This window comes from Zingiber officinale, chromosome 2A (genome assembly GCF_018446385.1).
Source record: "Zingiber officinale cultivar Zhangliang chromosome 2A, Zo_v1.1, whole genome shotgun sequence".
Taxonomy (NCBI): domain Eukaryota; kingdom Viridiplantae; phylum Streptophyta; class Magnoliopsida; order Zingiberales; family Zingiberaceae; genus Zingiber; species Zingiber officinale.
Window position 1 is genome coordinate 166377982 of NC_055988.1, and position 11067 is coordinate 166389048.

At 33.6% G+C, this 11067-nt stretch overlaps 2 protein-coding genes across 2 annotated transcripts; one reads left to right on the plus strand and one right to left on the minus strand.

The window, feature by feature from the left end:
- Nucleotides 1-2253: 2253 nt before the first annotated feature.
- LOC122040251 lies at nt 2254-4971 on the plus strand. The gene is made up of 3 exons (XM_042599584.1): nt 2254-2343; nt 4503-4603; nt 4704-4971. The coding sequence occupies exons 2-3, from the start codon at nt 4510-4512 to the stop codon at nt 4847-4849; spliced, it is 240 nt and encodes a 79-aa protein (XP_042455518.1). The 5' UTR covers nt 2254-2343; nt 4503-4509; the 3' UTR covers nt 4850-4971.
- A 2105-nt stretch (nt 4972-7076) lies between these two features.
- Nucleotides 7077-8068, minus strand: LOC122043085. The gene has a single exon (XM_042603544.1). The coding sequence runs from the start codon at nt 8043-8045 to the stop codon at nt 7443-7445; it is 603 nt and encodes a 200-aa protein (XP_042459478.1). The 5' UTR covers nt 8046-8068; the 3' UTR covers nt 7077-7442.
- Between the last annotated feature and the right edge of the window lie 2999 nt (nt 8069-11067).

Here is an 11067-nt window from a genome sequence, read left to right on the forward strand (position 1 = left end):
TATCTCATTTTAAATTTTTTTTACTAAAAAAATAAGGATAATTAAATAAATAGGTATTTCAAAGAAAAATTTATATACAGAGGGTGAAAATAAATTTTAATTAAATTTGCATGTAGGAAGTTTAGGGCAGTTCGCCCTTAAATCTATTTAGAATAGGGATATTTAGATATCTAATTAGTGTGGAGTATTATTTTAATAATTAAAAAATTATTATATATATATTTTTGATAATATAGATAATTAAGAGTATTTTTATCATTTATTTTATCCCAAATAAATCATTTTATAGTTTTAATTATAATTTTTTAAAATTTTTAAAAGGTGGGTGGTAAGGTGATTTCCATAAATACATTAATTTAGAACTCTTTCGTAATTTTTTTTAAACATACAAGGTAATATTTTATGAATCGGTTGGTTCTAGGAAGGTTAAATCTAATAAATCAAATTCACTCCATTTTTATGTCTAGGCAAATTAAAGAACGTAAATAAAATTTCAGAATATTTAAATTATCTAAAAACTTAAAATTATCAAATCATATATTCCATATCCAAATTATTTTTTTTTACTATCCAACAATAAATTATTTGAGAATGATTTTATAGTCAGTTAAATTTTAAAATTTAATTTGAATTTAAACAAAAAATTATTATTCTCAGTATAATGTATTAAATTAATATTTAAAAATATGAATATAGTTAAGATAATTAGAGAAATATACATGACTTAATTTTATGTAAATTCTCTAAATTTATCAATTAATTTTGATCAAAATTAATTGTTAGATATAAAAAATTTAAAATGATATAAAACTAGGTTATATATGCCCGTCTAATTTAACAGATTATATTAAAATTTTTAAATATCAAACAGTGAGTTTTTTTAAACATAAATATATTTTAAAAATCTGATTTATCTGTAAAAAAATTAATGTTTTCGGTATAATAAATATATTTAAGGATATCAATATAATAAAAAAATCTAAACAAATATATAAAATCTAATTTCATGTTAAACTTTCTAAATTTATAGTCGACTTGAACGATTTCATTTGGGTTTGTAAATTTTCAAGAATCCGGTTGGGTTTGTAAATTTCAAAAGTTGCACCGGTCTGAATTCTAAACCGAATTGTCTAGCCCTAATGTCGTCACCTTCCCGCACTCCCCTTTTGTCCGCTATTAATCCATTACTCTATTTAAGCATTTTCCTCCCGCTTCAGGAATTAGCTATGCATTTCGTTGAATTCAGCGCCGCCAGATCCACAGCGGAGCAATCTCGAAGAGGGATATTTAGGTATCTAATTAGTGTGGAGTATTATTTTAATAATTAAAAAAATTATTATATATATATTTTTGATAATATAGATAATTAATAATATTTTTATCATTTATTTTATCCCAAATAAATCATTTTTATAGTTTTAATTATAGTTTTTTAAAATTTTTAAAAGGTGGGTGGTAAGGTGATTTCCATAAATACATTAATTTAATTTTTTTTAAACATAAAAGGTAATATTTTATGAATCGGTTGGTTCTAGGAAGGTTAAATCTAATAAATCAAATTCACTCCATTTTTATGTCTAGGCAAATTAAAGAACGTAAATAAAATTCCAGAATATTTAAATTATCTAAAAATTTAAAATTATCAAATCATATATTCCATATCCAATTTATTTTTTTTACTATCCGACGATAAATTATTTGAGAATGATTTTACAGTCAGTTAAATTTTAAAATTTAATTTGGATTTAAATAAAAAATTATTATTCTCATATAATGTATTAAATTAATATTTAAAAATATGAATATAATCAAGATAACTAGAAAAACCTACCTGACTTAATTTTATATAAATTTTCTAAATCTATCAATTAATTTTGAATAAAATTAATTATTAAACATAAAAAATTTAAAATAATATAAAATTAGGTTATATATGCCCGTCTAATTTAACCGATTATATTAATATTTTTAAATATCAAACAGTGAATTTTTTTAAACATAAATATATTTTAAAAATCTGATTTATCTGTAAAAAAATTAATGTTCTCGGTATAATAAATATATTTAAGGATATCAATATAATAAAAAAAATCTAAACAAATATATAAAATCTAATTCCACGTTAAACTCTCTAAATTTATAGTTTAGCCCTAATGTCGTCACCTTCCCGTACTCCCCTTTTGTCCGCTATTAATCCATTTTGTCCGCTATTAATCCATTCTCTATTTAAGCGTTTTCCTTCCGTTTCAGGAATCAGCTACGCATTTCGCCGAATTCAGAGCCGCCAAATCCACAGTGGAGCAATCTCGAAGAGAAGAGTAGAACTACCGATCCAGTTCTCTCGTGAGTTTGTCGTATTATGTTTCTGTTTTTCAGTCGTTCTGTTGTTCGATTGGTTTTTCTTCTTCTTCCCGATCGACTGGCGATCTTGGGTTTCGATGCTTATTGTGTTGCAGTGGTCGTCAGGGATTTATTTCGCGTTATCTTTTTTTGGATTGGCCGATCGGCGTTTAGGGCTCCAAATTTCGATGCCTGCTCAATTTAAAAAGATAATGGCTTCCTCTTGCGGATATAACTGAAGATTTTCATCTCAACTTCTGATATATCTGTTCTTTTGGTTATCTTAGAGTTGAAAATAAGTTTTTTTTTGTCACTTTGTAATTCTACGTGATCGCAATAGCGCCAACCAAAAACAAGTGATCTTTCAGATTTGCGGGGTTTAGTAATGATCATGTATCTGACCTCAGAGAGAAGGGTATCCATCTGGTGTTTGAATCTTCTATGCATATATATAGGCGGCCCATTTAGAACTGACATATTTAGATTCCATGTCAGTTGCATGAGAGATACAGTTTATGAATCCAGTTGAAAGTGGATCCTTGACCTCGATGAATGGAAACTAGCATGGATGAACTAAAATAATGCTTGCAGTTAATTATTTTTCTAGCATCTCTTGGATCCCTTGCCTTTTACGATAGTTTTTTCTACTGCCTTGGTGTTTACTGGTTGCAGATGTTATTGCATGGTACGGTGAACAAGCTTACTGTCTAGGAGCATTATTTATTAGCTACGATGTTTCATGATATAAGTGAAACGGATTTGGAGGACATGGACATATTCAAAGACTAGGCATGAGCATTGTGGAAGTTTTTATAGATATCACAAAAAAATATATATTTGGCTTGGTTAAGTGATTTAGAATATCTAGATATCACAAAATATATAGATAGACTTATAATTCAAACATGGGATATGATCTTTGGGTGTAGTCAACCCCAAAAAATGGGGATATGAGACCAATAGATTAGGCAGGAAGCAGCTAATTTAAATTGAATACGAGGAACCAATGTTCAAGATGGTCTGAAGTGGTAAGATTTCTGATTGGTTATATGTAAGGTTGGGTCTCATTGAGTTGAATTGGTCGCCAGACAAACAGTGGCAGAGTCTAGATCTATAGAAATGAAATGACAAGCTTTTAAAAGGTGGTTTTATATAGTAAGTGCCAGCCCATTGGAGCTTTATGTAAAACAGTTCTTTTAAGCTTCATTTTCACTGTAAAGCTATAATAACGGGGCAATGCTCATCACTTTATTTGGAGTTAGTTGGGCATTCACTAAATCAACTAGACAACTATGTTTTCTTAAAAGTTAATAGATGTGAATTTTCTTCAACCGTATCAAAATGATCTCACTAGGATGCTACAAGAATCAATGCTCTCATTTGAATGCATGACATCCATTTTGGTACTAGTGAGTAATAGTTACTTAAAGTGCTTGTTATTATTTTGTAACTTGTTTTTCATAAATTTTAATTTGGGTGGACTTTTCATTGTGGTAGGCTTGAATTTTTAAACAAGCTAAATAGAAGATGACTATGAAATTAAAACTCATGAGTTGATCTTGTCATACTAAGTGTGCTGGGAGCACAACATGATATCAAAAATTATTTTCCATTTTAAACTAAAATTTTGGCACAAAATACTATTTTTAAACCTTAAATTTACCAACTATAGTTGTTCCTTTTTGCAATTTTCACTTTCCAGCCTGTTTGGAATGATATGGAATTCAATTCCTTTTAGAATTGGAATTGAATTCCATGTTTTGGAATGACTTTTTAGTTAAGAATTGATATGGAATTCAATTCCAATTCCATCAAACAAGGCAAAAGGAAATCATACCTCTTTATGTGTGATTTAGTTAGGAAATTCAATTCTCCATATTATGTCTATTGTGCCCTCATTCTCTCTTCTTTGTAAAAAAAGAAAAGAAAAAAGAGAGAAGGATAAAATGGTCAAACATAAGAATTCCATAACTTAAGTTGCAATTCATTCCAAACATGAGAATTGAATTCAATTTGAATTCAATTCATTATGGAATTCAATTCAATTCCATGACTTAAGTTATTTCCAAACATGGTGTTCCGGCTTCTAATTTCATATTTACATGGCCTTTATCCTTTTTCTTGAGTGCTCAAAAACTTAAATCCTTATATTTATTCTACAGATCAGGCATGACGGCCGGAAAAATTATTGGAACGACTGTTGCAGTCTGCATTTTATCATATGTATCCGATACAGTAGTTTCAGATGTAAAGATTTTTGGAGGTCAGTTAGATCACACGCCCATAGTTTGTAGGTGGAGACTGGAGATCATCAATTGAAAATTAACAAAATGGACTTACCTCATCTTTTTGTTTCAAACCAGGTACAACCCCCAAAACAGTCTCGGACAAGAGCTGGTGGGAGGAGACTGATAAGAAGTTCCAGGCATGGCCTCGTACTGCTGGACCACCCGTCGTCATGAATCCTATTCGCCGACAGAACTTCATCGTCAATTCGTCTGAGTCATGAAGAAGGGAAGCCATTTGTAACATTCTGCTGCCATTTTGATCTCCCATTTTTTCTGTTCTGTTTGAAAATTATTGCTTACTGGAGATGTCCAAGTCGTAATAATTTCTCCAGATTGACTCCGGTTTATGTCCTTATTCATCCGTTTACTATGAAAACTATGAACATGGTTTCAGCATTTAAGATTCCTCTGTTTCAGATTCATGGACTCAAAGATCAATTCTTGCTTTTCTTTGTGTTATGGCTAATCACACAAATTGTTTTTATCATGCTTGAACATCATTGAAAGAAGAAAAAAAAAATCAATGGTTGATTTTTTTGGGAGGGGGGATAAATGTAAATTAAATGCTATTTATATATTCATGCTTTTAATTTTCTTTATGTTCATTTATCCACTTAGGGAACAACCTCTTATAATATAGATAACGTCCTTGGGCTATGATGCGGTGACAGGGTATCCAGGTTGTCACTCAAAACATCCGCGGTTCAAATTTATTAATAGGAGTTCCGTCCACCTAATTATTTTTTTATATTTATTTATCCAAGAGAAATTAGGAAGTACTTATGGAATCCATTCAAGTGACCAATTATTTAAAGAGCCTAATTGCAATACCACAGCCTGAGGCTTGTTAAGCAATTATATTAAGCTTTGATAAACAACTTAATGAAAGCTATTTTACTTTAAAATACATTACAGTCTTAATAATTTTTTTTAAAAAACAAAAGTCGCCTTTTTTTAATTTTCTCCTTAAAAATATTAACTTTGGGGCATACATGAAGGGAACAGATTTCTTGGTTCATTAAAAAAATGATTAGGGATGAACCAATCGTAATTATGATCATGATTCGGGCTCAATTCTCTCTTAGGTTCACCGTCCCCCACATTATAATTTAGATCGGAGAGAGTGGTTGGAGGCCACCCCCTCTTAGCGCCCCGCAACATGACCATTTGCCCACTTTGACAACTTCTCGTCGTCCATCCCAATTCAAACTATTACTTGAGAATGAGGAATCGCAGGATCACGGCCATGCTTTGATCAAAATTATAAATGGTTCATTCTTCATCCCATTTTTTCTCTTTTGCGGACCAGGAGACCTGGTCTCTACATAAAGAAGGATGTTCGTGTTCAATTCTTATTTCTTCAGAGTATTTTATGAAAAAGACAAAACAATTAGGGCCAAAATGAAAATTTATCTTGCTCGCGGCTTCTTCTCACGAGCGAAGGCATTGAGCGGGGCGCCAGCGCCGATTGCGATCTACTTCTGGATTTCCGGAGCTCATTCTGTGGATAAACTATTTCTTCTTGCAATTAAAGTCAACTATAGAAGGAAACTGTGACGATCTTGCTTGCCTTTTCTTTCTCCTACTTTCTCTTTTCGCGAAGTGTTCGCTTTCGGCTGGATTTGAGCAGCAATGAACAAGCGAGCGAACCCTAGCTGGTAAAGGTAGAAGAAGATGAAAAAGGGCCCCTTTTTTGTGCTTTTGTCTCGAAAACAAGGTGCGTATCTTATCCTCAACCAAGAATTCAAGATTTGTGTTCTTATTCCATTATCCGTCGCATTCTATGCATCTCTGTTTAACTATCACTAAGCAAAACCTAGAATGCTGTAATAACATACAGATTTTATAAACTTGAGGGAAATGGAGAAGATGCTGTTGAGGGGAAATAGAAACAAAAACTTGAAGAACAAGGTTTGTGTTCTTATTGATGAATTCACAAGATTTTTATTCGCATTCCACTCTGTTTAACTATCACCAAGCAAAACCTAGATTGCTCTAGTAACATACAGATTTCATAAACTTGAGGGAAATGGAGAAGATCAGAAGATGCTGTTGAGGGAAAATAGAGGCAAAAACATGAAGAACAAAGGTTTGTGTTCTTATTCCATAATTAGCCTTTTTCTATGCATCTCTGTTTAACTATCACCAAGCAAGATTTAGATTGCTCTAGTAATATACATATTTCGTAAACTTATGGGAAATGGAGAAGATGCTGTTTAGGGAAAATAGAGACAAAAACATGAAGAACAAGGTTTGTGTTATTTTTTATGAATTTACAAGATTTTTGTTCTTATTCCATTATTAGCCACATTCTATGCATCTCTGTTTAACTATCACTAAGCAAAACCTAGATTTCTCTAGTAACATACAGATTTTGTAAACTTTAGGGAAATGGAGAAGATGCTGTTCAGGGAAAATAGAGGCAAAAGCATGAAGAACAAGGTTTGTGTTTCTTATTGATGAATTCAGAAAATTTCTGTTCTTATTCCATTATTAGCCACATTCTATGCATCTCTGTTTAACTATCACCAAGCAAGATCTAGACTGCTCTAGTAACATACAGATTTCATAAACTTGAGGGAAATGGAGAAGATGCTATTGAGAGAAAGTAGAGGCAAAAACATGAAGAACAAGGTTTGTGTTCTTATTTATGAATTCACAAGATTCTTGTTCTTATTCCATTATTAGCCACATTCTATGCATCTCTGTTTAACTATCACCGAGCAAGATCTAGATTATACAGATTTTGTAAATTTATGTGAAATGGAGTTGTTGTTGTTTAGGGGAAATGGATTCAATCTGATTCGACGGCAATCAATGGGATGTGGTGCTGCAACCTGACTCAACTGTACTGCCATTTGTCTGGAAGAAATGGAGTCGGCACGAGATGTGTGTCCAGAACCTCACGGAGACAAAGATGCCCACCTTCCACCTGGTTTTTGCATGCCCTCTGAGATCAAATGGCACGATTCCCCGCCTCAACGCCTTGTCCATGGCCTCCTTTGCATCCTGGTCCAGTGGTATTGGCGACGAGTGAAAGTGATAATTGAGTGGGCGGGAGCTGTTCTTAGGAACCTCGAGCGAGTTGGACTTCAGCACTGCAACATCAATGTCATGGAACTGGAGAAGGAAGCTCAGGGCCGAGAAGCTGGTGTGGGCCTTGTTGTTATCATTCACTGCCTCCAAATTTAGGGTTATGTCTATCTCGAGCAACCCTAATTGATCATAGAGAAGCTCGTCGAGATGTGCATAGGCCACCCTGATGTAGGGCATCTTTGGTTGGTAGACCATGTACACTACAAACACCGCTATGCCTGCGACGATAACAGCTATCGTAAGGATGGCACACAGAACTGCAAGTGTCCAGATCACGAAATGGGTCTGCCGACCCTCTTGGGAAATCAGGCGGGGTGGCATTATGAGCCGTGATCAACAGCATTGGGGAGAAGAAATACAGCGACCGCAATTCGTGTTCTTATGATGTTAGCTATGGTATGAGGTCGGCCGGTGGCTTCATCCCTGTGCTGGGGTTCTTGTCCAAGGTAATGTGGAAAGTTTGGTATCTTCTTTGCTGAGTAATAGGTTTTCTAGCTAAATGTGATCTTTAAGGAATTGATCGCTTTCTTTGTTTCCCGAAGAAAAATACCATGCTTGCCTTGTGCAATTCAACCTTTTCTTTACGAGGTGCCATCACTAGAGAAGATCAAGGAATCGATATGGCTAATATATTTTCTCTTATCATAGTGTTCTAATCATTTTTGCGGGTGTTTGTGTTTTGCAACTAAGGCTTTGGCTTCCGAGCGGAGTTCAAGTACATGCCAACTTAAGATTACTTCATTGACAAGGAATGAATCTCAAACAACCATCTGTAGTTGGTGTATCCGAAATCGGTAAGCTTGCTTTCCCTCAACAATAGTAAATGCCTCGATCGCTATGGAAGCTATAAATGATGTTGTTATGTACTTACATGCCGTTTTACTGCATTATTCTTTCGGTGAAGTTCATGTTCTATAGAAAGTGTCGATCGTAGAATGTTCTGATCAGGGAAAAGTTCTTCTCCTGTTTGTCGATTATGTTATCGTGCACAATACATATCCATAATTTTTCAACGAAGTGAAAGCTGAGGCTTAAGCAAGGCTGAATAATCATTTTTGTATATATAGATGAATGCGGTTTGTAATTTATTTGAAACCTTTGTTTTTTTTCAAGTTGGCATCCGTTATTCAACTTACATCAATTAATCTTGAAAGTCGCTGGTCTCTTACCGGCTAATTTATTTATTTGAATTGTATAATCATGTCAATGGGTCATTCGTTACCTAGCCGTAGTTGAATTAGGGTTTACGAGATGAATTAGAAGTTAATTAGGATGAAAATGATGGAGAATTATGATAATTATAGTATTAAAATGGCTATAATATTCTCTATTTTTTTTTTAAAAAATGATTTGTTAAATTAGGGACATTTATAGTTATTTTTGCATGCGAGAGGCAAGGATCGAAGCTAAAACATGGGTCAAATTGATCCTTCGAGCTCGACTTTGTCTTGACTCATCAAGTAGAGCAAGTTCGTTGAATAATGAATGCTAAAAGGCAAGATATTTGAATTTACATCGGTGACAGGATCAAAATTGTCTATTTGGTAACTTTTAGCTTCTAAAAAACTTTCAAAAGGTTTCATGGCTTCAATTTAGTCACGTCGAGCGAGGATCATGGGTAGTCAAGTTGAATCGAGAGCTAAGCATGATCCTTTTTTTAATAATCCGGTGTCTAGTTCTTACGAGCTGAGCTGATTAATTTTGAGATGGACGGTTCATTTCCATATTTCATCTAGCAAGTAAACTTAGGAAGCATGATAACTCATGGTGTGACATGACATGTGATGATTCATGGTCTGGCATGGCGATCCAACATCACAGGAGTAATTTAATCACAATAAATGTATCCTATAGAAATTGAATGCTGATTATTTGAAAATATATTGTCTCTTAGAAAGTAAATTGAGTGATAAGTCTTCTTTTAAAGTTTATTGAGATATATTTTTCATAGTTAATGTTGACTTTTCTGAAAAAGCAAATTAGTTGACATTGATTATCATATTTTACTGAATATATATGGGTCTGGAAAGTCTTTTGGTATTTCATTTTATAGATGAATTTTGCCTCATAGACAATTGTCATGCTCGCGAGAGGGCTTCTATGAAAAGTTTTAAGTATTTCAAATAAGTCTAAGAAATTTTGGAAGATGAATCTTTTTGCCATACTACGAACATATGTGGAGATGCCTTTTGGAATAGTTGTGGGGAGTCTCAAGGGCATTGCTTCTAAAGCTCTTTATTCTATTGTTTCAGTAACCTTGACTTTAAGTTGGGTCCAAATAGTTAGATCGATGAGGAGGACTAGAAGGTTTTGTTCACGTTCATTGATAGTTGCTTGACTTTAAGTTTTTTCTATCTGAATGTTTTCGCCTTCCTCAAGTAATGTGCTGATAAAGCAGTTAGGACCTATTGCTACCCTGTAGAAGTAAAGGTTTCATCTAAAACGTAAAAGCCTTTGTCAAAAGGTTTTTTACAACTTTTTATTGCTATTTTGACTTCCTCCTGTTGGGTGCTATTTGGAATTTCGTTATGTTTCCTCTGTACAAAAATTTGTACAAGTACAGAACTTTTCCTAGCAACCCATGTGTTCTTCAAAAATTAAACTTGGATTGCAAATGAAACTTAACATTATTAATCCAAGTTCAACTCATGTGCTCTTCAGAAGTTAAACCATATTACAGAAGTTGATTAAATATCTATTTCAAGAACTGACTTCCAAGTCGTTGGTGAAACACTTTACCTTCTTGGTTATGGGATCATCTATCACTTCCTAGACAAAGCCTTTCAAGAAATTGAATATTTAAACTCCTTACAGTAAACCCTAGGTTTAATTACAGAGAACTCAATTGAAGCATAAAATCGATAGCCTCTTGTGTTGGTATTTTAGGATCCATACAAAGGAAAATTAAATTAGTACACAGCGGAAACAATTAACTAGTTATACCTTTCTTTGCATCTTAAAGACCTCTTGATCTTCTGTTGTATTCCTCTCCTCCTTTTGGACGTCGTGTGGACGACGATCTACTAAGACAACACCACCCGAACCACTTCTTTGCCTCTAAGACTTTCGGCCACCAAGGGATGCTAGAATAGGGAGCCTCCTTCTCTTCTTCTTCTCCTCCAAGTAACCGGCCACAAGAAGATGAAGCCTCTTGATGTCGCCGACCCTTGGTAAAGGAAACAAGGGGATAATTGAAAGGGAAGAGGGTCGGCCACAACAAGGATTAAAAGAAGAGACTTAGGTTGTGTTCTCCCATAAGACGCCATCTACTTCTCTTTTATAATCTTTGGTGAATGCAAAAAAGGAAAGATTTAAAATTAAAACTTTCCTATTATGTGTGGCC

Coding starts and splice junctions, on each gene's coding strand:
- LOC122040251 (XM_042599584.1), top strand. CDS start 4,510: ATGACGGCCGGAAAAATTATTGGAACGACTGTTGCAGTCTGCATTTTA. Junction 4,604..4,703: donor AGATGTAAAGATTTTTGGAG/GTCAGTTAGATC, acceptor GTTTCAAACCAG/GTACAACCCCCAAAACAGTC.
- LOC122043085 (XM_042603544.1), bottom strand. CDS start 8,045: ATGCCACCCCGCCTGATTTCCCAAGAGGGTCGGCAGACCCATTTCGTG.